The following is a 27844-nucleotide window of genomic DNA, read 5'->3' on the forward strand; positions in this document are numbered from 1 at the left end:
CCGCCAGACTGAATCTGTACATTGCCCTTTCCGACAATGGTATACTCTTCCCCTCCTCCAAAGATAACTGAATCTGAGTATGGCTAAAAAACAGTGAACCAATCCCGGTGATGAGTGAAGTGGCATGAGGCACCTGAATCTATATACCAGGCAGAGGATTTGACATGGTCTACAGATCTTTTAGCCATGAAGGCATAAAAGGCAAACTCACTTTGCTCAGTGTGCTCCGCTACATTTGCTTTCGACTACGAACCACTTTGCTTAGCCTGTGCAGCCAAGCGTTTACGGCACTCAAGCTTCATGTGACCAAACTTATGGCAGTAATTGCACTAAACATTTTTCTTCTTCGAGCCTTCTAATGACGGAGCAGAGGATTTTTGCTGAGAAGATTGTGATTTGCCTTTATCCTTCTGAAAGGATTTGGCAACAAATGCTTGTTCTGTAGATGATGAGCTTGTACTACTGTCGAAATGTTGCTTCCACCGATCTTGCTGCAGAAGTTTAGTGCAAAGATCAACGAACTTTAGATCAACACCGGTAGAAGTGATGTTGAGTGTTTCGACAAAATGTTCGTAGGACTTTGGTAAGCTCTTCAGAGTGATCACAACCATGTCCTCCTCCGTTTGCTGACCGATGGCCTCTAACTGGTCACGAATATCCCTGATCTAATTTAGATGTGTCTGAAGAGATGTGCGCTCATCCATGACAATAGAGAAGAGCATATTTTTCAGAAAGAAGGCTCTACTCTTATCAGACGTCTCATGCAACGTCTTGAGATGCTCCCATATCTCGACAGCTGTTTTGTCGGAAGGTATCTGAGGAAGTTGATCGTTGGTCATTGAGAGCTTGATGAGCATTATTGCTTCACGATTTTGTTCATCAAACTTTGTCTGTTCAGGACCGGCTACAGTGGGACGGGTGGCCTTTCCAAGAACCAACTAATCAATAACGCGATACTCAAAAATTGTGAGCATCCGTTGTTTCCAGGTATTATAATTTCTGCCATTGAATTGTTGACTTCCCTTGAGCAGAATATTTGTCAAAGATGCCATCGCTGAAAACTGAGGTCAAAGTTGGTTGACCGAATGATGGCACGAATATCGAGGTAGAAGATGCGTGAAATCGTGTAAACGTGACGCATGCAAGAAAATGGAGGCAAAAGATTGGCACTGATTTTGAGGTGAATTGAAGAAATTTTCCAGCACAAATCCCAAATTACAGATTTCTGTGCACCCAAAAAATTCGACAGTGACCTAGATGAATTTTCAAAAAACCCAGAAAAACCCAGGTAACAGATTTTTGAGTATTATTGTCTGAAAAAACCCTGGTCACAGAACAAGTAGAGAGGGTTCATAAAAAACCCTAGGCAACTTGAACAGTGATGCAAAAAAACCCTAACAGAAAATGACGTCGCCACAAACCCAGATCGCAGAAAAAGAAGACAAAAAACACGTGCAGAAAGTTGGCGTCGCGCACACAAGCGCGAAAAAAATCGCGCAAAAACTCAAAGAGTAAACGCTCACAAAAAACCCTCGATTTTGCAAACAAATCGCACGATTTACAAAACCGTCGCTATCGGAATTCGCATCGCCGTTTTTCCGTCGCCAAAAATAGACGTGAAATCGTGTGAACGGATCTCGCTAAAGAGAAACACAGGTTGCGAACAGAAAGAAAGGGTCGTTGCGAAAAATGATTTTTGCAGAACACAAACAGAGAAATCACGAAAAAACCCTACCAAAAAACAGATCCACCACGAAAAACACAAGCGTCGCCACCAACAGAAACCGCTAGAAAACGAAAAGAAAAACTTAAGATCAAGGCCACAAATAGTCACACGAAATTGCACAAACTCAGAAAAACAAACACGAAAAATCTAAGTTCGAAAAATAACCACAAAAACACAGACGAAATTCTGACCAAAAATCCTTAGGCGGGTTTTGGAAGAATAACCTGAAATAATTTTGAAATGTTGTTGTTTCATACAGGTCATATGAACTTGAAGGGAAAACTATAGATACTGTTGGTGCTGGTCGAATTGGCAAAGGATTACTCAAAAGATTGAAGGTATTATTGACAAGTATCTATTGCATTATGAACACTTTCTAATATATTCCACTTATACATGCAATATTTATTTCTGGAAGTGAATGATGGTCCTTTAAAATTGACCCTTGTTGTGGATTTTCCTCCACAGCCCTTCAACTGTAAGCTTCTCTACCATGACCGTCTTTCAATTGGAAAGAGTTGGAAAAGGAAATAGAAGAAATTCAGGAGAAAAATTATGATGATGTGCAACTGTAACCCCAACATTGTGACAAATCTCTTTTTTTTTTCACAAATAGCAAGGTAATCATTGCATATATTTGCAATATAAATTTGAAGTAAAAAAGTGACATTGGAAATAAGAGCAAGATTGATTTACATAATTTAAATTGTATTAATAGTTCCTTGTCCGCTGGGCGGGAGATTGCAGTGAAATGAGGACAGTAATAGGCATGATCGTAAACTGTCTTTATGTTTTTGCCTTTCAAAACGGCTTTATCCAGAAGAGTGTCAGGATTGTTTGGAGATGTTACAAACTCAATGAATGTCGTTTTTGTTCGTTCTGTAAAGGCAAAAGCTCTCACATCTCCCTTCCACAAATTCCACTTAACATTTCCGGCAACCATCAAGAACGGAGAGAGAAAAATTTCTGAGGAAATCCATTGCACTTATCTGGCATGAGACAAAATTCCGGTGTGGGGTGCCCCCACAATGGATAGCCTATTGGCTAATTATGAAAAATGAGACATACATCACAACCCAATCAAAAGAAGTTGAAGAAATCTACAATTCATTTATATTATTCTGTGTCATCAATACACATTGGCAGCAGTCCTCAAGCAAGATTTGATGCTATAGCAAGATGAATCTCTTGGACAGCTTCTCTCTATATCTTTATGTTGTGTCCATCATTAAAAAAAAAAGTATGGTCAATGGTATAGAACTGACGACTAACAGAGGGAACAAGTGCTAACCAATTTTCACTGACAACTAAGTACAGATAGCATATTTGTCCATATATTACAAACATTTTTCACATTACTTAGTGACTCACTTAGTAGAAGCATTTAGAACCATATACAAGATTTTTATGCATGACAATTTATTTAGTCAAGCCAAAGACATCCACATAGGATATCACACAAAGGGGCTTAAGTGAATTTCGCTAATGTGTAAGCATGTTAATGTGTTAATATATAAAAGATCTTAATAACATTAATGGGACCAGGTAGTCTATGGGATCAAGCGCAGCAGCCTTGAGATTTTTTCAAATTATTTTTAAAGTTGAATCTTCTACCATAGACTTTGATCAAAAGTTTGTCATTTTATCTAGCCTTGTTTATTCAAATAAGACAGTGTTGATGTGTTTTTATGCAAAATCAAACACAGAATAAAATACCAAGGTATCTTATCCTCTCTTGAACAAAGTCTCTCAAAAGCTATGCTTCACGATCAAATGAGACAGTGTTGATGGGACCAGGTAGTCTATGGGATCAAGCGCAGCAGCCTTGAGATTTTTTCAAATTATTTTTAAAGTTGAATCTTCTACCATAGACTTTGATCAAAAGTTTGTCATTTTATCTAGCCTTGATTATTCAAATAAGACAGTGTTGATGTGTTTTTATGCAAAATCAAACACAGAATAAAATACCAAGGTATCTTATCCTCTCTTGAACAAAGTCTCTCAAAAGCTATGCTTCACGATCAAATGAGACAACTCCAAGGTTATGAAATGTCAGGTCTTGACTTGTGGATAAGCTCAATGGTTTGATGTGATAATGTTGGAATCACAAGGGGACTTACATTGTACATCAATGCTTGAATACTTGGACATTGCTGGAATTCAGGACTAACTCATCTAACAAAGAAAGATCAAAAGGAAAGGGTTTGGAGAGTCTAATCTAATCCTAGGAATGTAGGGTGTAGTGAATGACTTGGTGAGACTCTACTAGACTTTGTTTTGACATCAATGAACAACTCCACAAAGCTAGTGCAATCTTCTAAGGTAAAGTTATAGATGTTCAAATTACTACCATCAACATCAATACCATCAAGGCAATGCATACCAATGGACGAGCAATAATTGAAATTAAGTTTGATTCATATTCCAGTTGACCACACAAGGCAAGCTTACAATCAGCAAGAAGCTAGTGGTATGGATTAAACGAGTTTCACCACTAATCATCCACAAAATCTTCCATTCATCTAATCAACATAAAAACAAATGAGAATCGGAAACCATGCAACTTGTTGAAACAGCACATTTCACCATATCTTCAATGAAAAGAGTATATTCATTCACAAGTCTTAGCAACAATTTCTTCTTCTCCTAATCTACTCCTACTCTAACTTCTAATTCCTAATTGCCTTAGCAACTACTCTTCTATTGCTAACTATTCTATTAACCCCTTTTACAAATGAGAGCATTGAGCCTTATATACATAGCTCTTTACAATGAATGGCTTAGATTGACTCAAGATCAATGGCCAAGATCGAAAGATAAAAACCTTAATTAGGGTTTGTTACAACCACCATTACATTGACCAATGAGAGAAGAGGATAAGTAAAATAATATTTGATGTAGTGTCATGTGTCACTTATTCCCTCCTTGAATGAATGTTGACTTGGTACCCTTTGATTGAACGAATGGTGACTAGGATGCCACCTCAGCTTGCCTTGTAGACTTATCAATTTGCCTTGACCATTCTTCATGATGCTTGGAATTCCTTGTGATACCTTGCATTTCATCCTTATGTTAAGAAATTCCCCTTGAACTATTTGTTCTTTAACTTTGAGATTCCTTGATGTAGCTCCTGATTTCTTGATGTGAAATCCTTATATCTTGAACTTGCTTTCCTTCAATTGTTCACCATCAAGGTGAAGTCTTCTTCATGTTTGATCTAGTCCACATCCTTGCCTTTGAAATATTTGTCTTGAAATCCTCTTCCAATCCTCGAAATATATCTTTGTCAAGTCTCCTCCCTACCTTGGGCAATCCTCTTTCATATCAAGCCTCGATTGTCTTTCGTCCCTTCCTTGTAGCAGACTTGCAAAGCAAACAAACATTGAATCAAACACCTATGGATAAAAAAAACATCTGCATTATCTTTGTCCATTCCTTCACTCGGTGGAAATTTGATGCCTATAGGTACTACTTTATCATTCATCCTCATTTGTATTGATTTGTCTCTCCCTTTGTAATTTTGTCCTCAAGTGGGAATCCGACCCCCATCAGGACTCATTGTCATTGAAAATTTTGTGTTGATCAACATTTGATGGAGTGGAAATTAGGACACTTCAATGTTCCTCATTTTGTCCTCACAAATAATTTTCCAGAATTAATTAAAGTTTTGATTTCAAATAGTTTTCAGACTTGTAAGCTACTGAAAATCAGAAATTCAACATTAGGTAGCACAAATTCTGGAAAATACAAGAGATCTGATCAAATTCTGGAAAATTTGTCCTCAGAAAACCTAATTTTCAGACTTAGGATAAGTCTGATTTCAATAAATAAGTCTGAAGACACCCTTGTAAACTCAGAAAATGGAGTATTTGGCATCCAAAAGTATGTTTCCAGGTCTGAATACACTTGCCACCATTCAGAAAATGACAGATTTTGAATGTCAAAATTTTGTATCAAGTCTGATTTTCTGAGTACAATGTCTCAATACCCCCTCCAAGGTCTTAAAATAGCCTACAAAAAGTCTGAATACACACTGAGAATGATTGAAATCAGTGGATGGAAGTGGTCACAGGCTCACAGCCATGGCATGCACTCACTCTTGAATTACTTTGTCTTCCAAAACTCTAAAATGGCCACGCCTGGACACAACTATGGAACTGGAAATGTTGTCTCAGCCTAAAGACAACTCTGAAAATGATGCTTCAGACCTGCACCAGCAATGGTGTCCAACAAAATACCCTCAAATTTGTCAAAAATAATGTCCAAATAAAGTCACCCTTCACCAATGATGGCTGGGAATGAAGTCTCAAATCTGGTAATGATGTCAAACTCTCCCAGCCATGGCGTCAAACTCAGATTTGATTGAAGTTACCTCTCTACACCAGCAATGGTGCCACAAGATGCATCAAAAAATCGCCCAAATGTGAAGTGCCTAGCCACACACAAAATCGTGGTTTCCCCAATAGTGGTGCCAAGAACATAAATCACCAAAAGATGTGGCACAATCAGCAACACAAAATCGCTGCCATTCCTACTTTAATGGTGGCACCAAACTTGATTGGGCAAAATCGCCCTCTTCAATCTGCAACTCTCCTTCAACAATGGTGTCCAAATGACACTCAAACAAAAATCACCCAGCTGTAGTCTTCAATCTGCCTTCAATCACACATCCAACTGTCACATCAAAGCAATATAATAATAATATAATGCTGGCTGGGCATACTTATTCATGTTTTTGCCTTGATATTTCACCACACAAGCAATGTGGGATAAAAAACTTGCTTTATAATAGCCTGGTGGAAAATCGATTTGCCTTGGGATCACATATTTGTCATTAAATGATTGCTGTTGATCATTAAATAATTGTAACAAGGCAAAATAAATCACACTTGTCATTTAAATCTTTTCATTTGCCTTAAATTTGGGCCACTTGGGAAAAACTGATCCATATTGGGATAAAAATTTGCATTAAATTCCTTCATAACCCATCACATAAAGCATTTGGGGAAAAACGTGGCCCATCAAGACACAAAACATTCATCATTTCACTTAATTTGTCCAAAAAATCTCATTTGGGGAAAAACAACCCCTATCTGGACACCAAAATTGCATTCATTCATTCATTTTGTCCACAAATCTGACTTTTGGGGGAAAACGACCCCCATCGGGATAATAAATTTTCATTTATTTCATCAACCTTGTCCATAAATTGAGTACTGAGGAAATACGCACCTCATCGAGACTCCAAAACTTGTCAAATTTATCATAGTAGCCTCCAGGGAAAATTCGAACTTCATCTACACACAAAAATCACATTAAAACTTCACAAATTCATCCAGGGGAAAAACGCACTTCATTGGGACAAGATAATTTTGTCCTCACTTAACTTTGCAACCTTCATTTTCCATCTCTGAGGACATTCGAACCTCATCTAGACAAATTGTAGCACTTAACTTAGCCATTTTTACCTTTGGTGGAAAAGCGCGATCCATCGGGACAACTACGGTGTAGAATCTTGATGCATCGGGATTTTCCCCAAAAAGTCAGATCATGAGGGGAAAAACGCACCTCATTGGGACTGAGACCACTTTATCATTAAAATCAACCTTTTTCCTCAAAATATGCAGTGGAAAATCATGCTCCATCGGGACAAAGTCCATTTATGCCTTCGAAACTCAGTGGAAAAACGTCCTCCATCAGGACAACTCATTTTTAGGCCTTAATTTCATGGGGAAAAATGTTTTCCATCAGGACTGTGATGATTTTAACACTAAAAATGCCCAAACTTATCAAATTTTATCGTTCTGCATCGGGACTTCCTACATTTTAACCGAATTCGAGTGGGGAAAACAAGAGTCCATCAGGACTTTGTGCATTTATGACTTAATTCACCTCAAAGGAGCGGGAAAACGACTCCTATAGGAGCTCTTAGCACCTATACACAAAAAATCTCACCAATTTGCAACATTTTATCATTTTCGCTCACATTTCAAGGCAAAATTGAAATTCAATACAGCAAAAATAAATCAAAACTCTAAGGCAACTTGACACTTAGGATCATTTTAACAATTTTAACATCTTTTGCATTTTGACATGACACCCTCTCATAAGCAAAGGCTAAAACTAGGAGACTACGTAATACATCTACCCTAAAAAGCGAACAGTGAGGGTCCCCATTTGCAATGGGGCGATGTGTGAAAACGTCACAACAAGCAATTAGGTTGTCCAATTTTAGGTTGTCTTCGTACTTGATATGGATGTCATTATAGGTGGCACACTCCATGATATCATTTGTCTCTACCACCCCCTTGCTGTAGAATAAGCATGTTCTCATTTCCAATTCTATATTAAATATAGTCCACCAACCGATGTCACACCTAAAATGATGTGATCCAGTTTTCAACTAGGCAATTAAAAATACAAGTGGTACCCTAATACCTTAGAAATATTAAAGTTTAGTTCCAAACTATGAAACTTAAGCCTTTATAATAAAAATTAGCCCACAACAGATGATTAACCAAGTACCTTAATCATACCTTAGTGATACAAGTGGTACCTTAAAATCATATAAAATTTGGCCCCAAGCTATGCAGTTTATGCCTTTATAAGCATAATTACTCTGAACATGATTCAATTCAGGTCAACTAGCCTCTAAATACAAAGAACTGTTTTAAAAGATACTATATGACTTTAAAAGGCCGAAATAAACTGTATCTAACCTTAACTACTCACAACAGATGGCTGACCGAGTGCCTTAATGGATGGTGTAGCTACATGCACATTTCATATTATTATGTTACAGTGGATGTCCTAATGTCGGTGATCACAATAAATGTTAGTGATTCAACATTAGATGCTAGCAAGTTAAAATGTTTGTCACATAACTTCTATCTATAAGTACAACTTCTGCAATATAATAGTTGACTCCAAATAATAAACTGAATTTACAAACACTGTGTGTTATTGATGTTCTACAGCCAAAAAATTGAAACAAATGGCAACAAAGCATAAGATTATTGCAACCAGTTATACAACACACTTACAAAAATCATTTAGAAGAGAATTTCAAAGTCTAGTAATATTGGGCTAAGAAAGAGAATCACCTTACCACAACCTTCGTGAGGACATACAAAATGTTTTTCTCCAGTGTGAATAAGAAAGTGTCTCTTGAGCTTAGAACTATCCAGAAATTTCTGCAAGCCCACACTTTCAGATGATAAATCATGCTGAAAATAGAAAAAGAATAACGAATTATTGCATTCAATTTATAAACAATCTGTCTTTCATAGAACAAACTCCCAAAATTCCCTGTCTTGTTTCAAAGTTCGGTTTCATGAATCCAGAAATCACTTATAAAACACATTTCAATTGAAAACTGAACAACAGTTGGCATAGAAATGGTCAGCATGTTAAACAATATTCCTAGATAGTGTCAAAACCAAAAGTGAAAGATGCCAGTAAATATTGATTGAAATAAGCCTTACACACAAGTACAAAAGCCATGTTTATTGATACCAGTGGAAGACACTAAGACTCATTCTAATAGAGAAAACACCTCAAGGTGTTGCAACCATAGAAAAATGTCTATGAAAAAGTATACTTACCCTCAAGTTCTATAAGTGTAAGAAGATTAATAACTTGTTATGCTGCTCTCTCTGTTTAATTTTTAATTTTTTTCTTCGTCTGGTCATGTTCAAGTAATGAACACACACCTACTCAAATTATCTATCAAATGCTATAAACAAGTATAAGTGGTTACCTTGCCACATCCTTCATAATGACAAACATGTTGTTTCTCGCCATGCACATGGGAATGTTTCCGTAAGGCTCCTCCCTCTGTGAAAGTCTTTCCACAGCCTTCATAACTGCAAAGGAAAATTCTTGGAGTAACTGGTTCAGGCTCTGGCTCTTTCTCTTGATGTTTCTCCTTTAGTGTCTTCAAGGTATCCTCTAGAAAAGCAAATGCCAATATAAAAATAAAATATATTCAATATTACTTACATAAAATTGAAATTATATGCTATGAGATTTGATTTATGAGAACAAAAAAATGTACATATGCAACATAAGTGCAGAATCAGTCTTTATCAAAGTATCCTAGCAGATACCCATGTCTAATTATTTTTCCAAATTAAAAATGCAGATATGAATTTTCTTTGAAGCTTAATTTAATCTTGAGATGGTTTTGCCCCATTCAGTGCATTTGACCAACTTACACTCAACATCAAGAAAATAGCATAAAGATACATATCCACAATGCATTCAGTCTATCAGAAGCACCTTGAAACTGAGTATAGAAGAATCAATGACCATGCACAAAACTTAAAAAGTTAAGAATCAAATAAAACCCTACAATCAAGAAGACAACTTGATGTATTGATCTAGAGTATAATCAACAGCATCAGCGTATCGAAGCCTCATAACAGACACAAAAGCAGTGGCCAAAGATACAGAGAATGAGAAGGGCAATGAGCAGAAATACCAAAAGATTGGTCCAAAGCAACCCCCTTCACTTGATCAGAGGTACAAAGGAGGCTACCATGCCACTTGTCACAAAGAGAATTCCAAGCTACCCATGAGAGATTACGCAGCACAATCTTCAAGGGAAGAATATGAGCATGTGCATGAAGGGGGAACATATGAAGAGAGATCTGAGAATTAAGAGCAGGCATACACATGATGAGGAGGATGAATGAGGCAATTAATTATAGGAAAAAATACGATGTAACAAATACCACTGGTCCAATTTGGAAGGAGTAGCTTGGGACAGGCCTCATTGGTGTCCAAAGGGACCACTGGAACCATCTATATCACTACCTTCTAGAGTCCTTCATGCAGCTCCATTATTTTGTTTCTGTTGATGTGCAAAATCATCTATATCACTTTCTTCTAAAGTTATTCACACAACTCCATTATTTGTGTTTCTATTGATGTGACACTTTGCACATCAACAGTTAATGGAACTGAGTTCCTTTTCATTTAGAAACCTGTTTAGGTTGCCAACGCATGGGTTGCGAGAGACCCTCCAAGAGATTATTATAAAATATAAGAAAAAAATACAAAATTGTAACAAAATAGCAAAAACACACTGTCGAACTAATAAATTACACAGTAGTTCTTAAATTTATTGAGTGAGAAAAGGACAAAGGGCAAGAAAAAGATTTCAATCAAGCTTATTCAAAACACTGGATTTCTTTATAGTTTATTGTATTCCACGCAACCACCATTAACATAAATAGCATAGCTCAGATATATTAAAGATGATGCAAATTCATATGATACTAAGATCAATCCCATTAAACAGCTAATGCTCAGATAATGGCAAACAATCTCAATATCGCTGTAATGCAATTTTATAGACATGCAAGCCTATCTATTTCAAAAGATAACACAGCATATAATGAATTAATACCCATGAAACCAATCAACACAGAAAAATACATATTTTGACATCTAAGCATCCATCATGAGATCCAAAACACAATCAATCTCCTTGAAAATCTGACCTTTCCTCTATTAATCTAATCATAGATAAAAAAAACTCACCAAGTTACTCACTGATTTGAGAGCCAAAACAGGTCAGTGAGTCACTCACCAAAAGCCTTAGTGGCAAGTTGCAAGCAAGTTTTCAACAAGTTATTCGCCCTAAAACCCACAAAGCTCAGTGATACCATACCAAAGACATGCCTAACGGCACATAATGACAGGCCACAGCAGAAAGTATACAAAACCCCTTATTTCCTTTTTTAAGATCTAGAGCTTACAACATGTATTTTTTTTGTTTTTTCCTTTCTACTAGGGTTTCAATTTTTCAATAGAGAGAAGGCATCAAAAACTAACCGAAGTAGTAGCAAGGCCAAGCGATCCAAATATGAGTTATGTTGCACTACAACTCCACAATAAAGAGGATCAAAAACGGTATATTTCTGGCTTCCATGGTTTGATATTTTTACATATTCAATTTTCTCTCAATAGCTATACATTTTTTTTAAAATGATAACACTTCTCAAGTCTGTAAGCAAAAGCTATGGCTTCCCAAAGATGGATAACGAAAATGAGCACTAACAAGGCAATTTCATAACTTTAAATGGTGATTATGAAACCACTGGACTAATGAAATGGGAAGTTTCATCCCACAATAAGCAAATGGCTAGTGGTGTTCCAAATTCTCTGTTTTTCCCTCTTCCTTGCATCTTTTCAAATTCTATTGTGCTTGAAAATTGATAATAACTATTCTAAATGTGAAATAATGAATCATTTTAAAAGAGATGCAAAGGTGATAAAATATTGAAGAATCCAGTCCTTTAGTGAGCATTTTTGACAAGTAGGTTGTAACAAAACAAAGAGGGAAATATTAGAGTTAGTGACTAATCTTAGGAGCAGAATATTGAATATTCTTGCTTGTTGTGATGAATTATCCTGCAAGATCACATAATATTGTTGCACTGGCCCCAAATATGGGGCTCTTACATTGGCCCACAGATATGGGGCTCTTCTACTATAGATAATGCTAGCCAGCCATCACAATCACAGCCACAATGATTCTTTGTTCCTCATACTACTTGTGATGCATAATGTAATGTCCCTTTTTGGTAGTGCCCTTGTTTTACTATTCTTAGTCAATAAGCAAAGGTTAGAGGGGGAGTACCTTTATCTCCTTAAAAGAGAAAACCTGCTAGCAAGTTAGAAGCCTACAAATTATATAACAACTAACTATGATGACGCATAAAGTAAAGAATGACTGATTATGATGAAACATAAGGCAATTTACAATTACAAGCAACTGTCAATGTAGAGATCAGAATCATAAGTCATAACTAAAGGAATCCCCGATCATAGCAAACTAGGATGGGTAACTTGATAGGGTGACTTAACAACCATTCTCCCTTAACCAAGCCACACTTTATAGGTTGTCTTAACAACCGTTCTCCCCCAAGCAAGCCACACTTGATAGGGTGTCTTAATAACCGTTCTCCCTTAATCAAGCCCCACTTGTGAGGGTGTCTAAACCATTCTCTCTCTATCAAACCATACTTGTGAGGGTGTCTTTATCAACCGTTCTCCCTCGTACTAGAGAGGGTGTCTAAACCATTCTCCCTCATATGCTAGAGAGGGTGTCTAAACCGTTCTCCCTCTATTGTAAATCTCTTTCTCAGAATATTCAGAATTATGCCAGAAACCAGACTTATACAAACAAATATATATTCAGTATGCATTGGTCACTATTATTAGAGATATACAGAACTTGATATGCAAGTACTCATATAAACTTTGTAAGGGTATATGCACAGAGAGCTCAGAATAAACTAATTATATCAGAACCCAGTTTATTACAGCAAGTATGTGCATAGCATTTCAGAATATTAAAATACGTGAGTATGCAGAATATCCATTATTATCCATCTCAGAGATTCACAAGTACTGTTACGCAGAACCAGTCATGTATCTTTAGAGTGTGTGTGTGTGTGTGTGTGTGTGTATATTGTAAAGATATTGCACAAAGATTCATACCAGAAAGATGTCTCTTCCCCAAGTTTTATTGTATGAATATGATACAGGCTCCCAAGACTTTGATTCTGATTTCTCCAGATCCCGTAACTACTATATCAGTTCTGATCTGATCTGATCGATGGTGTTCTCACTAGATGCTTTGATTCCTTTCCTTTATATCTCTCAATGAGAGGGAGGGGTCACACCTCTTCATCGTGTATGTCCTTTGGCAAGAGCCACACCTCTTCATCGTGTATGTCCTTTGGCAAGAGACACACCCTTTCATCATTAGCACCCTTTGAAAGAGAGCAACTCTTAAGTTTTTCTGCCCTTTGAAAGGGACACAACTTTCCACAATCCGATCTGCACTTTTATTTAAATCAGATCTGCACCTCTGATTCCCCCAAATTATCCCCCTCAAATGAGGTTCTCCTCTCCCTTTTATATCTCATGTTTGAGGGAGTCAAAACTTTTCATTTCATGTCTTTCGACCATTCATTAACTTAATTAAAATTTAATTATATTTAATCATATTCTTTTACATTTTTATTTTAATATTATTATTATTTACCCTTAAATTCTATTCCAAAGTGGGGACATTACACAGAACATTAGCTCCAAGGTACTATGTTTCAGAAAATGACCTCAAATTACCTTCAGTTTTTATTGTTAGTCAGATCCTTTATGACACACTTTTGGACTTGTTATTTGCATCTTGTATTTCTGGACCTTCATTGGAATGCATCAATCTACAGCCACACATTTGCCTATGTTCACGCAAAAACAGAATACTACACTTCATGGAACTGCAATATAGACAAAATCAGATTCTCTTCTACCGTTCTACACAATTGTTTCCCTGATTGTGTCTTGTTTGAGAGCTTGATAAGTTCCAAAAATCAAACCATTCGAACAAATTGTGATCTCTGATATCCAGGCACAATGTTTCAAATCTTTACAGGTGTTTAGAAAAAAATCCTCACTGCCATAAAAAATTTCAGCTCCAATAGAAAAGAGAACAAACCAGATCAGCAATTTTCTATTTTCTGAGACTAAAAAAGAAAAACAGATTTGTTTTCCTTGTGGGCCCCCACCCCTTTTATTTTTTGTTTTTTTGTTTTTCCAGGGTTAAAACCCTGCCTGACCTTCTGAAGACAGCTGATCATCCCTGGGATTGTCTAGGGAGTCAGAAACATCCAGGCCTGTGTTTTGGCTGTTTCCAAAATGTTCCCAATCCAGCTACAGGCCCAAGGCTGACCTTGAGGACGTTTATGTGGCATCCCCATGTCCACAAAACATGACAAGGATGGAAATGCGCAGAAAAGTCTAGGGTAAATGTCCCCATGTACCATTAAGATATTCCTTTTACTTGTAATTTCAGCACTTCAATGTGTTTAAAATAAATGGTGTCATGAGCCTTAGTCAAACTCACTCATAATCAATTGGATGTCCATTTGCCAATGTGCCCTTATAATAAGCTTGGACAAACAATCCCAACTCAAACGACAAATCAAAGGCTAGTGGTTGTGTGCCATCATCGAATGTGTCTATCTAGATATCTATACTGTAAACTCGCAAAGTATAGGGGGTTAGGTGATTACACTTAAGTAGGCCACAATCTACTTCCTTTGAATCTTAGGGGGCCCATGGCACATTTACCTTTCAGCATTGCATATTGCTTTATAAAAATAGAAAACTATCAGCCAGTCTCAGATTTTTGCATTTTAGTTAACTTTAATTTGAATCATTAATCAGATTTCTTGTGAGATCATCCATTCTGCATCTAGGACTCCAATTTGGCTACTTGCCCATTTAAGGTTCTCTATTCCAAACTTCAGTCCTTTCAAGGTGTAGCTAGTCACATTAAAAATAAAAAAACTATAGAGAGATTTACGAATTTGAGAGGCAAAGATTTTGGAACTGTTATACTATCAATTTTCTAATCGTAACTAAACAGAAAAGGGGAAACCAAAAAAATTTCAATCTTACAGTTCCTTCAAGCAAATAAATTGTAAATTGTGAAAAAGAAAAATGCATATACATGCCTAGAGTTTTTATATTCAAATTTGTGGTTTGAAATGACTTACATTATTGCAATCTTTTGCAAAATCCTAGATTTTTCTTTTGAAATGGGATTCATGAAGATACCTTGGTTTCCTATAACGGACTTTATTATTACTAGAAAGTGGCTTTTAATTTATTAATACATATGGAGATTTTACCATTTAACGGTTCCTTGGCTATAAATTTACCTTGAACATGAGACAAAGGCATTGGGTACAAGTCTTGCGAGAAAAGGAGAATTTCATCTAGAAGGAATTGAAAAAATTTATTAACGATGGGAATGAAAATCAAAAGAAAGAAAAATAAAATGAAGATAGACAAAAACAAAAATATGGAGAAGAAGAAGAACAATAGGAAAGAATGAAGAGTTACAAAAAATGATCAAGAACAAAAAGAAGAGAATTAAGAGCAGAAAGATAAAAAAGAAAAAGAGAAAACCTCCCATTGGATCAAGAAGAGTTAGAAAAAAGGCAGGTATTACATTTCTGGTCAAAATAAATTTCATTTTGCAGATTCAAGGATGTACTAGAGGAAAAGGTGACTCCATCCATAAACCCTAGAATCATGGATAAATTCATCGACATCATCTTGGCTAAGAAGCCACGTGTTCACAAAGACATATCAAGGAACAACAAATATATGGTGAGAAAGCTCAAATATATTAAAATTTGAAGGTCACCATGGATAAGCATATTTGCGATTCATATTTATATGTCATACCTATTAATGGCTTGTGTTGACCCATATGAGACTTTTTGTATTGAGTCAAGCTGCAAGTCACAATTCAGTCATTTCTTATTTGTAAATCCAATCTAACTCTCGGTTCCTTGTAGTCATAAATGTTGTTATGATTTGTCATGTCCCCCCCCATCTGAAACCCTAATTGTAGCTATCAGCAAACCAAGCAAAACATTAAATACCTAGACCTAGGCAATGCAAGGTAGGGTAAAAAGTCAACTAGGGCACAAGAAAGTTAAGGCCGACTACACTAATAACAGCGATTGCTAATAAAAAATAATATGATAGAGGGAAATTGCTTGCGACTGTTTAAGGGCCGACCTAGGTCATATAGGGTGGGCCGACCCTTGGAATTTTGGCGCCCTCCTTATGATTTAAATTACAGAATAAATATATATTTGTTTGCAAGGGCCGACTCCTCTTGAGAGAGTCACCCATCTTGGGAAGAGCCACGTCCCTTGGTAAAGGAGTATGTGAGATCAGGTATAAAGCAAGAGGTTAATGGGCAGTTTTTTAAGAAATGGACTTCCATTCATTAGCAGACTAAAAGCAGACCTGAAGATATTGTTATCCAATTTTATAAGCAGGTCCTAAGAAGATATATGAGCAGATTTAGAAGACGATCTATTATAGACCTATTTACTGATAAGGTGCAGATCTGATACAAGTGAGCCAGATTCAGGAATGCAGTAATTAAGCATTAAACCAGTGAATTGGTATGAAATAGTAATTCTTGTGGTAGGCGACATAAGGTAACTGTGTACATAACTACTCATATATGAATAATCAAGTGAATCTGATTGGGTATCTGATATTTCATATTTCAGAAGATATTGGAATATACTGTAGTGCAAATCAATACTAAGGGTTTCAATCAAAGTAACAGGTATCTCTAACCCCTATCCCACTTCATTTAGGGCAGAAATTGGGTATCTCTAATTTGGAGACATTACAAGTGGTATCAGAGCATGTTCCTGCCAGCCTGAGGGAAATAACTGATGCAATTAAGCCAACAAGTTCTAAGAGCTATAGAGAAGTAAAGAAAGAAAAAGAAAACTACACTAGCCCAAGCCAGAGAACAAATGGAACATGAGTTCAGAGCCTTTATGGAGCAAACTGCCCAAACCCTGCAAAACATAACAGCAACTATAGGTAATCTCAGAGCAAACCGTAGAAATGAGAGGGAAAATACCCCAAATGAGTCAGAAAATTATGATAGAAGCACCCAAGAGTCAACCCCAAGAACAAATGAACCAACTTTCCTATTTAGGGAGGAACCATCAAGGGGAAGTGAAGAAACAAATACCCCCAACACAAGGGAGCTTGCTGCAGAATATGCAAGACTAGATCCCGAAATAAAAAGGAGTATCCCCTTTTCTGAGTTTTGTGAAGCTGATGCAAGGAGTAATCATAGGAAAAGAAGGGTGCAACCCAACCTAGAAATACTACAAAAAGTGGGAAAAATGAACATCCCCAACTTTGCTGGATTTGGGAAGCTCACAGCACATTCATGGATTCAAAAATTGGAAACATACCTCACCCTTTGTCCTATGACAGAGAAGGATGCCATTACATTCGCCATACTACACCTAGAAGGAATGGCACATGATTAGTGGCATCATGGCCTAATTACCCAAGACCACAAAGGTATAAGGACCTATAATATCTTCAAGAAGAGACTCATTGAGAGATTTGAGCAGATCAGATTTAGAAGCAGGATTGTCATGAGTGACTTAGTATGAATTCGGGACAAATAAGATATGAATCAGAAATTCAAATCAGGCCTCAGACCTTAAAACATTACAAAATCAGACATGATAATCAGAGATCAAGTCACCATTTTAACATCATTTAGGATGCATACTAGATTGGGAGTTGGTCAAAATCTGTCTATATCATGTGTGTCTGATGCTATCTTTGTTTACTTTGCAGGTATGACTAAGGAAAAGGGATGATCGAAAGGACTTAAAGATGAAAATCATCAAGACGTAGAGCTTCACAATCAAGGCATAAATGATGAGCAAGGCTAAAGACATGAAGGAGAAAATAGCAACATCAAGGATGAAAGTCAAGACATCAATTCCAGTGCAAATCATGATTAGGGCCAGGGCTTCTAAGCATTATACAGCACTACATAGGGATCGCCTTACAAACACAAGGAAGATTGAACAATGCAAGAGAGAGGACTTCACAATGGGAGAGATCAAGCAAAGCAAGGAAGCGGATTGCTCTACATGATGAACACTCCAATATTCATCAACATTGCAAGGGAAGAATGAAGGCTCATCATCACAAGGTGAAGATTAACATCATCAATGAGCAAACACAAGATATGAAATATTAAAGGAAGAATAAGAACAATGATGATGAAGGAGATGTTACAACAATCTTGAATTTCCTTCGGAAATCCAAGATCATCATCAAGTGCAACAAGGAAATAATCCCGGTGAAGAACATGGAAGATGATATGCAGTACCAGGAGGTGGATTCCCGATTATGAAAAATGAAATGTGATCAAGGAAGGATAGTTTCAAATCAAAGTCAGAAAGTCAGCTTGATCATCCCAAGTTGATACAATTTGGGAATACCTCCCACCATCATTACATTCGTCATGGAGCAATTGGAAATGTTGAGTATCAAAAGATATTGCTCAACCACAAACACTTGTGATGAGTTACAAGGAGTAGGCTGAGGTGGCGCTAGTCATCATCAAACCAATCACATCACTCCAAGTTAAAGCATCCAGATTCAATGTACTTGACTCATCCAATGAGGAGGATAACTACCACATGTGGAGGCACAAAGTTCAATGTACCTAACATCATCACTCATTGGTCGACATTCAAAGATGGAAATGTGTCCAATTTAATATAATTTTCTCATTGGTTGAGAAGAAGTTTGTTGTAACAAACCCTAATAAATGTTTTATTGTAAGATCTTGGCCATTGATTTGAAAATCAATCTAAGCCTTTGAATTGTAATGAGCTCTCTATATAAGGCTCAAATCTCTCATTGTAAAGGTTAACAGTTAATAGCAAAAGCAAGTAGAATAAAGTAGAGTAGGAGAAGGCAGAAATTGCTGCCAAGGCATGTAAATAAACATACTTTTCATTGAATTTATGGTGGATAGTGGTGTTTCTTCTATATATTGCATGGTTCCTTGTTATATCCTCAAATTTAGAAAAAGTTCGTTAATTGTGAAGAAGAAGTGTAATGATATTTGATGAATCCTTCGGTTCATACCATTGACACCTTGTCGATTACAAGTTGTTTGGCATGGTTAGTATGTACCTAATTATTATTGCGGCCAAATTCGATTGTGAATACTTCATTTGGATTGCGCCATTACTCAGTGTTTGAATGGATTGTTTACAATATGAAGATCTTTCACTACCTTAGGAGATTGCACTCTTTCTATGGCGTTGTGAGCTATCTCTGGTTAAGTAGAAAGTAGTTTCATGATGGATTTGTTTATCAAAGCATCATTCATTATTGTCATTGTCCTTAGAAATTAGGAGTTAGCATAAATTCTCTAAAAACTTTCCCCTTTTGTCCTTTTTTCATTTGAGTTCAAGTTAGGAGAAAAACATCACATGATTGACACATCTGATGTTCATGTTCCAGTTGTAGTTCATAAACGTAAGTCCCCTTGGATTACCAGCAATCACATCAACCATTGAGGCGATCCACACGTCAAGGCATGACAATATAAACCTTGGAGTTATCTCAAGTGATCACTTGGCTTAGCATTTGGGAAGATTTTGTTCAAGAGAGGAAAAAGTATCCAATACTTTATTTTGTGTTTGAAGTGTCATAAAACACACATCAACACCATTTAAGAGAGATAAAAAAGTAGTAGTTCAATGTCTTGGCACATGAAAAATTTGTCTAGTAGATGCATAATTGATAGTGCAGAGACTGAGCAGCAAGTGTATGACAATGTCAAAAAGAGAGGAGCTTATTAAAGTCTGATTTTGCAGAACTGGGAGTAGAGAAAGGTTGTAGAAGTAATGGTGTGAGTCCATAGAGGGTCATTTGCCCTTTTAGAAGTTATTCTTAATTGTTTGCACTGTGGAATGCAGAATTAGAAAGGAAAAGAAGAGTAACAACCCATTCCCATGTTATGGATTTTCTACATTGGATTTCTCTCCAGTTACTATTGTGTTCATGTGATTATTTGTTGTTGTAGTCATTTGCCCTTTTAGAAGTCATTCTTTATTGTTTGCACTTTGCACTGTGGAATGCAGAATTGGAAGGGAAAAGGAGAGTAACAACACATTCCCATGTTATGCATTTTCTACATTGGATTTCTCTTGATGGTATTCATGTGATTATTTGTTGTTGTGGTCTCATTTCTGTTACATGTTTTCCATGCATTCCAAACTTTATAGTACATCCATAGCAACTTTGTTGGCAATCAATTCAGTCTCCTTCCAACTCTGACCATAGTAGATTTTATTTTCTGTAATAAACTGAGCATTAGATATGTGTTTGTGAATTTTCCTTTCAATTAACAAAAGCAATTAGATATCAAAACTACTATGATACAGAGGATTCTATAATAATAAGTCTGACCAATAGTGTTTTTAAATCCCCGGAATTTATTAAACTACATAATTCATTAATTAATGATTCTAAAGATATCATGAGATTAATCTAATGATTAGCATTTCAAGGAATAATATATTGCAGCTAAAAAGAATGTGTTTAAATTTTAAAAAGCTAAATAAATAAAATAAGAAACCAAATTAGATTCAAAAGAGTTTCAAAAATACTTTTGAAAGAAATAAGTAACTATGGGAAGCTTACACTAACCGCTAACCCATTTCAAAATATAACACTTCCCATTGTTTAAGATAGTCTCCTGAGGAACCCTGGATATAAAAAGCAAGAAATTGTTAGCCACTTGTAAAATATAATTCAAGGGAGTAAAATGTTGATGCATAAACAAGTAATATAAATATAAACACATGTACGCATGAGAATTAAAATATTAGACCCTTATCAATAATGTGTTTATTGTTTCTGTAAAGTTTCATGTTTTTTTAGCAATTTCTGGGTCACTGCATGTTTCTATTAATTGATTAAAATCATAAAAAACCATCACCTTGATTAGTGTGCTGAAAAAGAAATCTTAAATATAATATGTCAAAACAATATTCAAACAATAGTGTCTCAACAATATTCAAACAATAGTGTCTCCACCCTTAGAAGCACAACTAACAAAAGTTAAAATCACTGCAATCTAAAGCAATCATTTTGCTTGGTTTGTAACATAATAGATGCAAAAACCATTAAATTGATGCTGCTGAGCCAAACATAATTCAAACCTAAGGGGCAGAAAAAAATCCAAATTTTGAGGATGATGGGTGAAAATCTATCTAAACAAGATAAAAAATTAATATTTGAATTTTAAAACAAATAAATTAAAAATATAGCTTAAACAAACTAAAAGAAGCTGAAAATTTTTCAAGTAAAATATCTATTTTTTGTTTGTCATCTTCCTTAAGAAGAATTAATATTAGGGCTAGTACAACATTTTGCCTGGACCAGCTAGGACTCGAACCTAGGACCCCCCATTTGCACACTAGGATGCTCTACCCCTAAACTACCAGGTCTTTGCAATTACCGGTTCCTTTTCAATCCAGAGTGTGGCTCATTCTCCTTCAATAGCCCCTCTCAAGCCACACTTTGGAACTTGTAGCTCCTAGCTTGCAGGCTCTAATACCATGCCATTTTGCATTGTCATGCACCATCCCTAATGATGAGATAATAAATAGGAAAAAAAATATATATATATAAAGTATATGTTGAAGATCTCTTCCAATTTGGATAATCCAACAAGGAACAACGTTATATGACCAACGATATGCTAGAGCATAAGAAATTGTATTCAAACAAACCTTAGTGAACAGCGATTCCAACCAGCAGCAAATCAGTGAAGGGACAACAATTATATGATGTCATAAAGACTACTAAATGGATCGCTGGAGATTGTAAACTTAACAGATAGTCAAATACTGGTCGGCCAGCATCTCAACAGGTCCATATTAATTAATAAATGTGGCGGCTACTTAAGGGAGTGTGTCTCTTTGGAGGGACGTATTTCTTCAGGGTACGGGGCATAAACTTCAGACATTGAAGATATAAAGGTAAAGATCGAAGGAGCAGATCATATATATGACTGGCAATCATTGTGGTAACAGCAGATTGGTATGCTGAATCTCACTTATGAACTAAATGCTTATTTGCAATAATGTTATATTTGAATTCTATAAGGAATAAGGGGCAGATATATGGCTTATAATATAGGCTGTTTAATATAAGCTGTTTCATTTATTCTTATATATACATATAACAGAAATAATGCCAATAAGGTTTATATTTGTTAAAAATAGGGAAATCAGATTTATATGACAATTATGCTTAATTTCATTTATTTACATACACATTCATAATACATGAGAGATTAGCATATTAATGACCTAATTCTTAATCATTCTCTATTGCCCCTCATGAGGATAGGTTGGTTTTGTTAGGTAAAAGCGGTATTTATATCTGACAAAGTAGGTGAACCCCAAGAGGTGGAATGGACGGGTGTTTCTGAAACCCTTGGGCCTATTTGTGGAGAATGGTTTTCTAGCGCCCTAACATAGTAATTCCCCATCCACCATTAGGGTTGATGATTAGGAAAGAAGTAAGAATTGGGCTTAAATATAGTAATTATCAATTGTATTATGAATACTAATGGTTCTCTAGTTTTAATAATGTGATTTAAGGCATAATAATGTATAATGATGTATGTTTAATTATTGTAAAACAGGAATATGTTACATTCTCAAGCATAATCCAAACCCTATTTGGGAATTCTAGGGCAGATTGAGTTAAGTCCCAATAGAGGACATTACATGCATGCACCAGCCAATACTAGAACCTAGACCCTCCCGTGTGCATGAAAGGCTGCTCTACCACTAAGCTAGCAATTCTTTGTCGCTACCAACTCCTTTCCAATCTCAAGTGTGACCCATGCTTTTCTTGCTAAATTTTCATGCTTGGGGCTCCTAACTTTCGAGATCTATATGTGAACATTGTAGGATCACTCAGCCAATAGGCTTTAGATTTTCTACTATACCCAAGAAAGATATGCTTCACTTTTTTTTTCATCCACTTCCTTTTTAGAATGTAGATATAGATAGTAGTACTTCCAAATAATCTAACATACTTCCCAATAGATTCCTAACCATGTCCCCTGACATGTAACATTGTTCAACTCTTTTATTGGTGCTTGCCGGTTCAAGTCTTGACTGAATCCCCAAGGCGTTTAAGTTATGTGAACATGCTTCAGAACCTTCAAGGTTCCTAACCATGTCCCCTGACATGTAACATTGTTCAACTCTTTTATTGGTGCTTGCCGGTTCAAGTCTTGACTGAATCCCCAAGGCGTTTAAGTTATGTGAACATGCTTCAGAACCTTCAAGGTGGTACTATGGGAGGGAGGATTTCAATTATGAAAGAATTGGAAATTCGCAACAATTATGAGAGATTTGAAGGTGTGAATCAGCTGTCAAGTGAAAAAAATGTGCATAAAGCAAGTAAATGTTATGATCAAACATATAAAACTTTAAAAAAATCGTGATTCAAGGCACTGTAACAACTTCTGATTAAAGCGGAAACACAATGACCCTAATGGTCAAGCTTCTACAATATAATTTCCAGATCAACATCTGTAGACACTAGACACTTATTTGCCCCACTCACCCATCCTAGAATAGGAATCCCAGTGAAAATAAAGTGGGCATTTAGAAGTTTTATCTTTGGCAGGAAATATTAGGTTTGAATTTCAAATTCCAAATCTTCTAAAATAAGATATAGAAAGTTCCATTCTTCCTTGGGACATTGCTCTGGATAAGATCCAGACAAGGTGAGGAATTGTCCTCCCTTTTCTGTTCATAGTACTCATCTAGCCATAAATTTAAAAATCAAATGCCAAAAGAGTGCGCTGGTTGAATGATGGGTATACTTATTTGATTTTATTGAAGAGGAAGATAGGGGTATCAAACCAACCTAATATTACTGTCCCCGGGAATGGATGGTATAAGGAAGAGTACACTGCACTTAACATTAAGGCCATCTAAAACATTTGCAAGGGGTGACAAAAAAGAACCAGCTAGGCAAAGAGCAGAGCGATCCAAACCTGCAATAAGCACTCTTGCCTATTCAGTTACCCATTAAAACTTTGTCCTTTTCTATAGGATGAGAAGAGCATTTGTCATTTGACAAACTAATTTGCTTCATCTTCAAGGAAAGTTTTGGCCTAAAACATAATAAAATATATGGGGCTGTGTATGTAAAAAGGAGAGGAGAATTTGTAAAGAGCTATATTGAAGAAGTTTAAATACAAAGGCCGATTTCCTCTATAACTCATTCTTTTGGTGAGAGTTGTGAAATTCTCTGCATCTTACTTTTAATTTGTGCTTGGCAGTTAATAAAATCTGTTGTTGTTTCAATTTTCTTGTGCAACTTCGGATAATTAATCTTATCACTTTGCTTATTTCACGATTCCTCCATACTCCATTTTAATATTTATTTTAGTCCTCCTTTTTTATCCGGGATACTAAAAGGAATATGATTATTTACACTTATAGTTTGAACTTTTGTTATTCAACGCGAGTGAAATAGTTCGTCACATTCTTACACAGGTTATAAATTGGAAATTTCTTTTTTTATTGGACACTGCTACTGTTCCTTCGCAGCAGAACCAAAGACGTCATGGAAGTTAAAAAAAAATCATATTTACAACACCAAACAAATCTCTGAATAGAAGAAATTATTTTCTTTTTATTTTGACACACTAGAAATCGTTTTGAAAGGAATCTAGTGCAAAAGAGTAGATTAAATTCCGTTTTAACAACTCCCTACACAGGCCGTACAAATATTTTCTTAAAACATGAGGCTTTCGATACGGTAATGTTTTATGCTGTTTTTGCCAGGTCAACGGATCCTAGCCCAAGAAACAAAGGGACCAAAATACTCAATCGACTTCGACAATTGGAGAACAGAAAAAGGTATTTAAGAAAAACAAAGCCATCTAGAGAACAGCCCACAGAGAAAAACCTACATAGAAAAAAATTAAATCAAATGGATGAGACTGTATATCCGATCATAACCATACAATGTACAGCGTCCTAAATGATATAATGATACAGATGCATATGCATATGAAGAACACGTAATTGTGAATTGAGTGCAAAGAAGAAGATATGGAGCTAAAAGTACCATTCTTTGACCCATTTCACGCCTGCAACTCTTGGAAACCCGACCTGCATATGCTCCATTGCCTTTGCCCAAGTCTCTCAACCGCCTCTACTAACATTCAATTCCATATGCTCAGAAAGCTGTCTCGAGCAGCCGGCTTTCGCATTTATAATTGCGGATTAAAAGGTCCTATGCCGAAAACTTAATTGATAAATGGAACCTTATCTCTCAAAATAGGAGTACCAAATTTATAGTTCTCCATTTTTAGCACTCGTATGCGGGAGAGGTGTTAAAAAAAACTTATTCACATAGCATCGTTAGAAGGAACCTATAGAATTTTAGGTAAATTTGTAAAGAGATGCTTTCCTCTTTATTATATTTACTGGCACTTCATAAAAAGATTCAATTATCATATTTTTAAAATATATGTATTGATGGGAAATCTTTTATGACTCAATGAGGAATATGATTATCTACTATGACAAAAATTGGTATTCCAATGAACTTTGAAGCATGTGTTCAACCTAACACCATCTTTGTATAACAATTAGGTCAAAACAGTAGGAACAAATTGATTTATTCTTTTTTTATTGTCACTTACGTTCATATTGCACCAATATGTCCACACATCAATTTAAATTTTAAGTATGATATTGAGAAGTTATATACCTCAAACATAATTGACCAACCATAATGATACAAGTCATTGGCGAAAACTGGAACTATTAACTTTTGGCATGATATATTAAACTTTAAAAATCCTTGTAAATTTTCATTTTGATCAATTGCATTAGACAGCATTTTGCACAAACCAATAGTTGAATTAAGATATTGTAAATTAAGTAAACAATTTTAATAAATATTTAAAAGCTAGCTAATTTTAAACACAAATTTGGTTTCCTTCTACATTTGTAATAAATCTCATCTCTTCTCAAAACCTATAGAACATAAGCAACAAAATAATTAGTTGTCCATTTGATATAAATTATTGATATTTCCTTCTTGTAATTAATATAAATTTCTAAAAAAAAATAGTAAAGAAAACATAAATTAGATCTTTAAATTATTTTGTGAACCATAATAAATAAGAGATAGTAGTGAGTAGCGTGATATTTAAAATGTGATGTGATTTCTTATTAATATATTACAATGACATTGATTAAAATATTTCAATATTCCAATTATTTATATTTATATTATAAAAAAGTTATTGACATAATAAAATGCACCACAACTATGTGGTGCCTTCATGGACCCTTCACAATTTAATGCTTCTTCTCTTGAAGGGAGATGGTTCTAATAATTATCAAGTCTCGCAAACAATTCCAAACTTAAGGCAATTAATTTTAATGCAGAACAAGTGATGCATCAATTTCTTCACAAATTTTGGCAATCATATGTCATTGTTGACTACTAATTTTACATTAAATGCTAACAGACTTATGGGAAATTCAGCGATGGGGGACCTTTGCGCGAGATTCATTGAATAACCTCCGGGTTTGGGAAGCTGGCTCTTCATACAATTGGGGGGAGAAAAGGAGAAGAAGAAAACTTTAAAGCTACGCTAGTTAGGCGATACGCCAGAATAATTTTAGGATATTTGTAGCACAGAAAGCCTAGATACACGCAGTTTTAAGGCCCATTCAACAATCTACATGCCCAACACCATTTGAGAAGATAAGTAAACAAGACTCATTCAACATAATATGACATTCACCATTCATCCAACATATAACAAGTTCTACAACATAGTTTAATCTGTAGAGTCTCACAACATATATCATAGAGGTTACTGAATTTGAATACAGCATAGAAGTTAGTCTATTAAGCTTCAAACAAAACAACCATAAAGGTCGTAGGCATAATATGATATGTTTGTCATTCACGAAATTTAATTAACCTAAAGGCTTCTTCAATGAGCCAAAGTCTAATAAATTCTCAAAAGTATGAACCTCTAAAAAAGCAGAAAGAAGGCCTATAAATAGCCTTCGACCCTCAACAAATAGCAAGAAAGCATCAAAAAAATCTCAGCAACCGCTCCCGATTAGGAATCTTCTCGCACGGCACTCACAGAGACGCATGCAAGTGAAAATGGCCTTTGATGTTATTATTCTAACTGCATCATGGCGACCCCTGCACCTGCTAAAACAAGAAAATTATGGTGCAAATAGCATTCTAGTTCATGAATCACCAAAGAAGACACACGGCAACTCGGGGGAGCCCCGAAGTCGAATGCAAAAAGGGAACCGGAACATGCAACGCGGAGGCGCCAAGTGTCGTTGCCAGCATACGGAAGATGGTGGGGCCAAAAAACATACGCCTAGGAAAAGAACTGCACTACGCGGCAGCTCCGCGTTTTCTCAACACAGGGCAAGAAAAGCGAGCTTCTTAGAGAAATGTCGAGACACCACTCGGCAAGCGCGCGAGTGAACGGGGGAGCGGGCCAAAAAACAAATGAAAGCTCGATACTTTACCAAAATGTCGCTCACAAAGAACTTCGAAAGAATATTAACATTTCTTGGCGACTAAATGGGGAATTCTGCTTGCGGAATGTTAGGACCCAAAATTGTT

At 35.9% G+C, this 27844-nt stretch overlaps 1 protein-coding gene across 4 annotated transcripts in view; it reads right to left on the reverse strand.

Moving 5' to 3' along the window:
* The window catches only part of LOC131061513 (zinc finger transcription factor YY1), a 50312-nt gene extending 24769 nt beyond the window's left edge, over positions 1 to 25543 (reverse strand). Inside the window, exons 1-4 of one of the 4 annotated variants that reach the window (XM_057995235.2) lie at positions 25295 to 25543; positions 20834 to 20892; positions 9486 to 9676; positions 8830 to 8952 (exon numbers count right to left, since the gene is read on the reverse strand). In XM_057995235.2, coding sequence (XP_057851218.1) covers positions 8830 to 8952; positions 9486 to 9676; positions 20834 to 20892; positions 25295 to 25353 — 432 coding nt within the window. In that variant the 5' untranslated portion in view covers positions 25354 to 25543. The remainder of the gene's footprint in view (positions 1 to 8829; positions 8953 to 9485; positions 9677 to 20833; positions 20893 to 25294) is intronic. The other 3 variants (XM_057995233.2, XM_057995236.2, XM_057995234.2) reach the window with 3 other exon arrangements.
* Positions 25544 to 27844: the final 2301 nt, after the last annotated feature.

The sequence above is a fragment of the Cryptomeria japonica genome, chromosome 8 (assembly GCF_030272615.1).
Source record: "Cryptomeria japonica chromosome 8, Sugi_1.0, whole genome shotgun sequence".
NCBI classification, from domain to species: domain Eukaryota; kingdom Viridiplantae; phylum Streptophyta; class Pinopsida; order Cupressales; family Cupressaceae; genus Cryptomeria; species Cryptomeria japonica.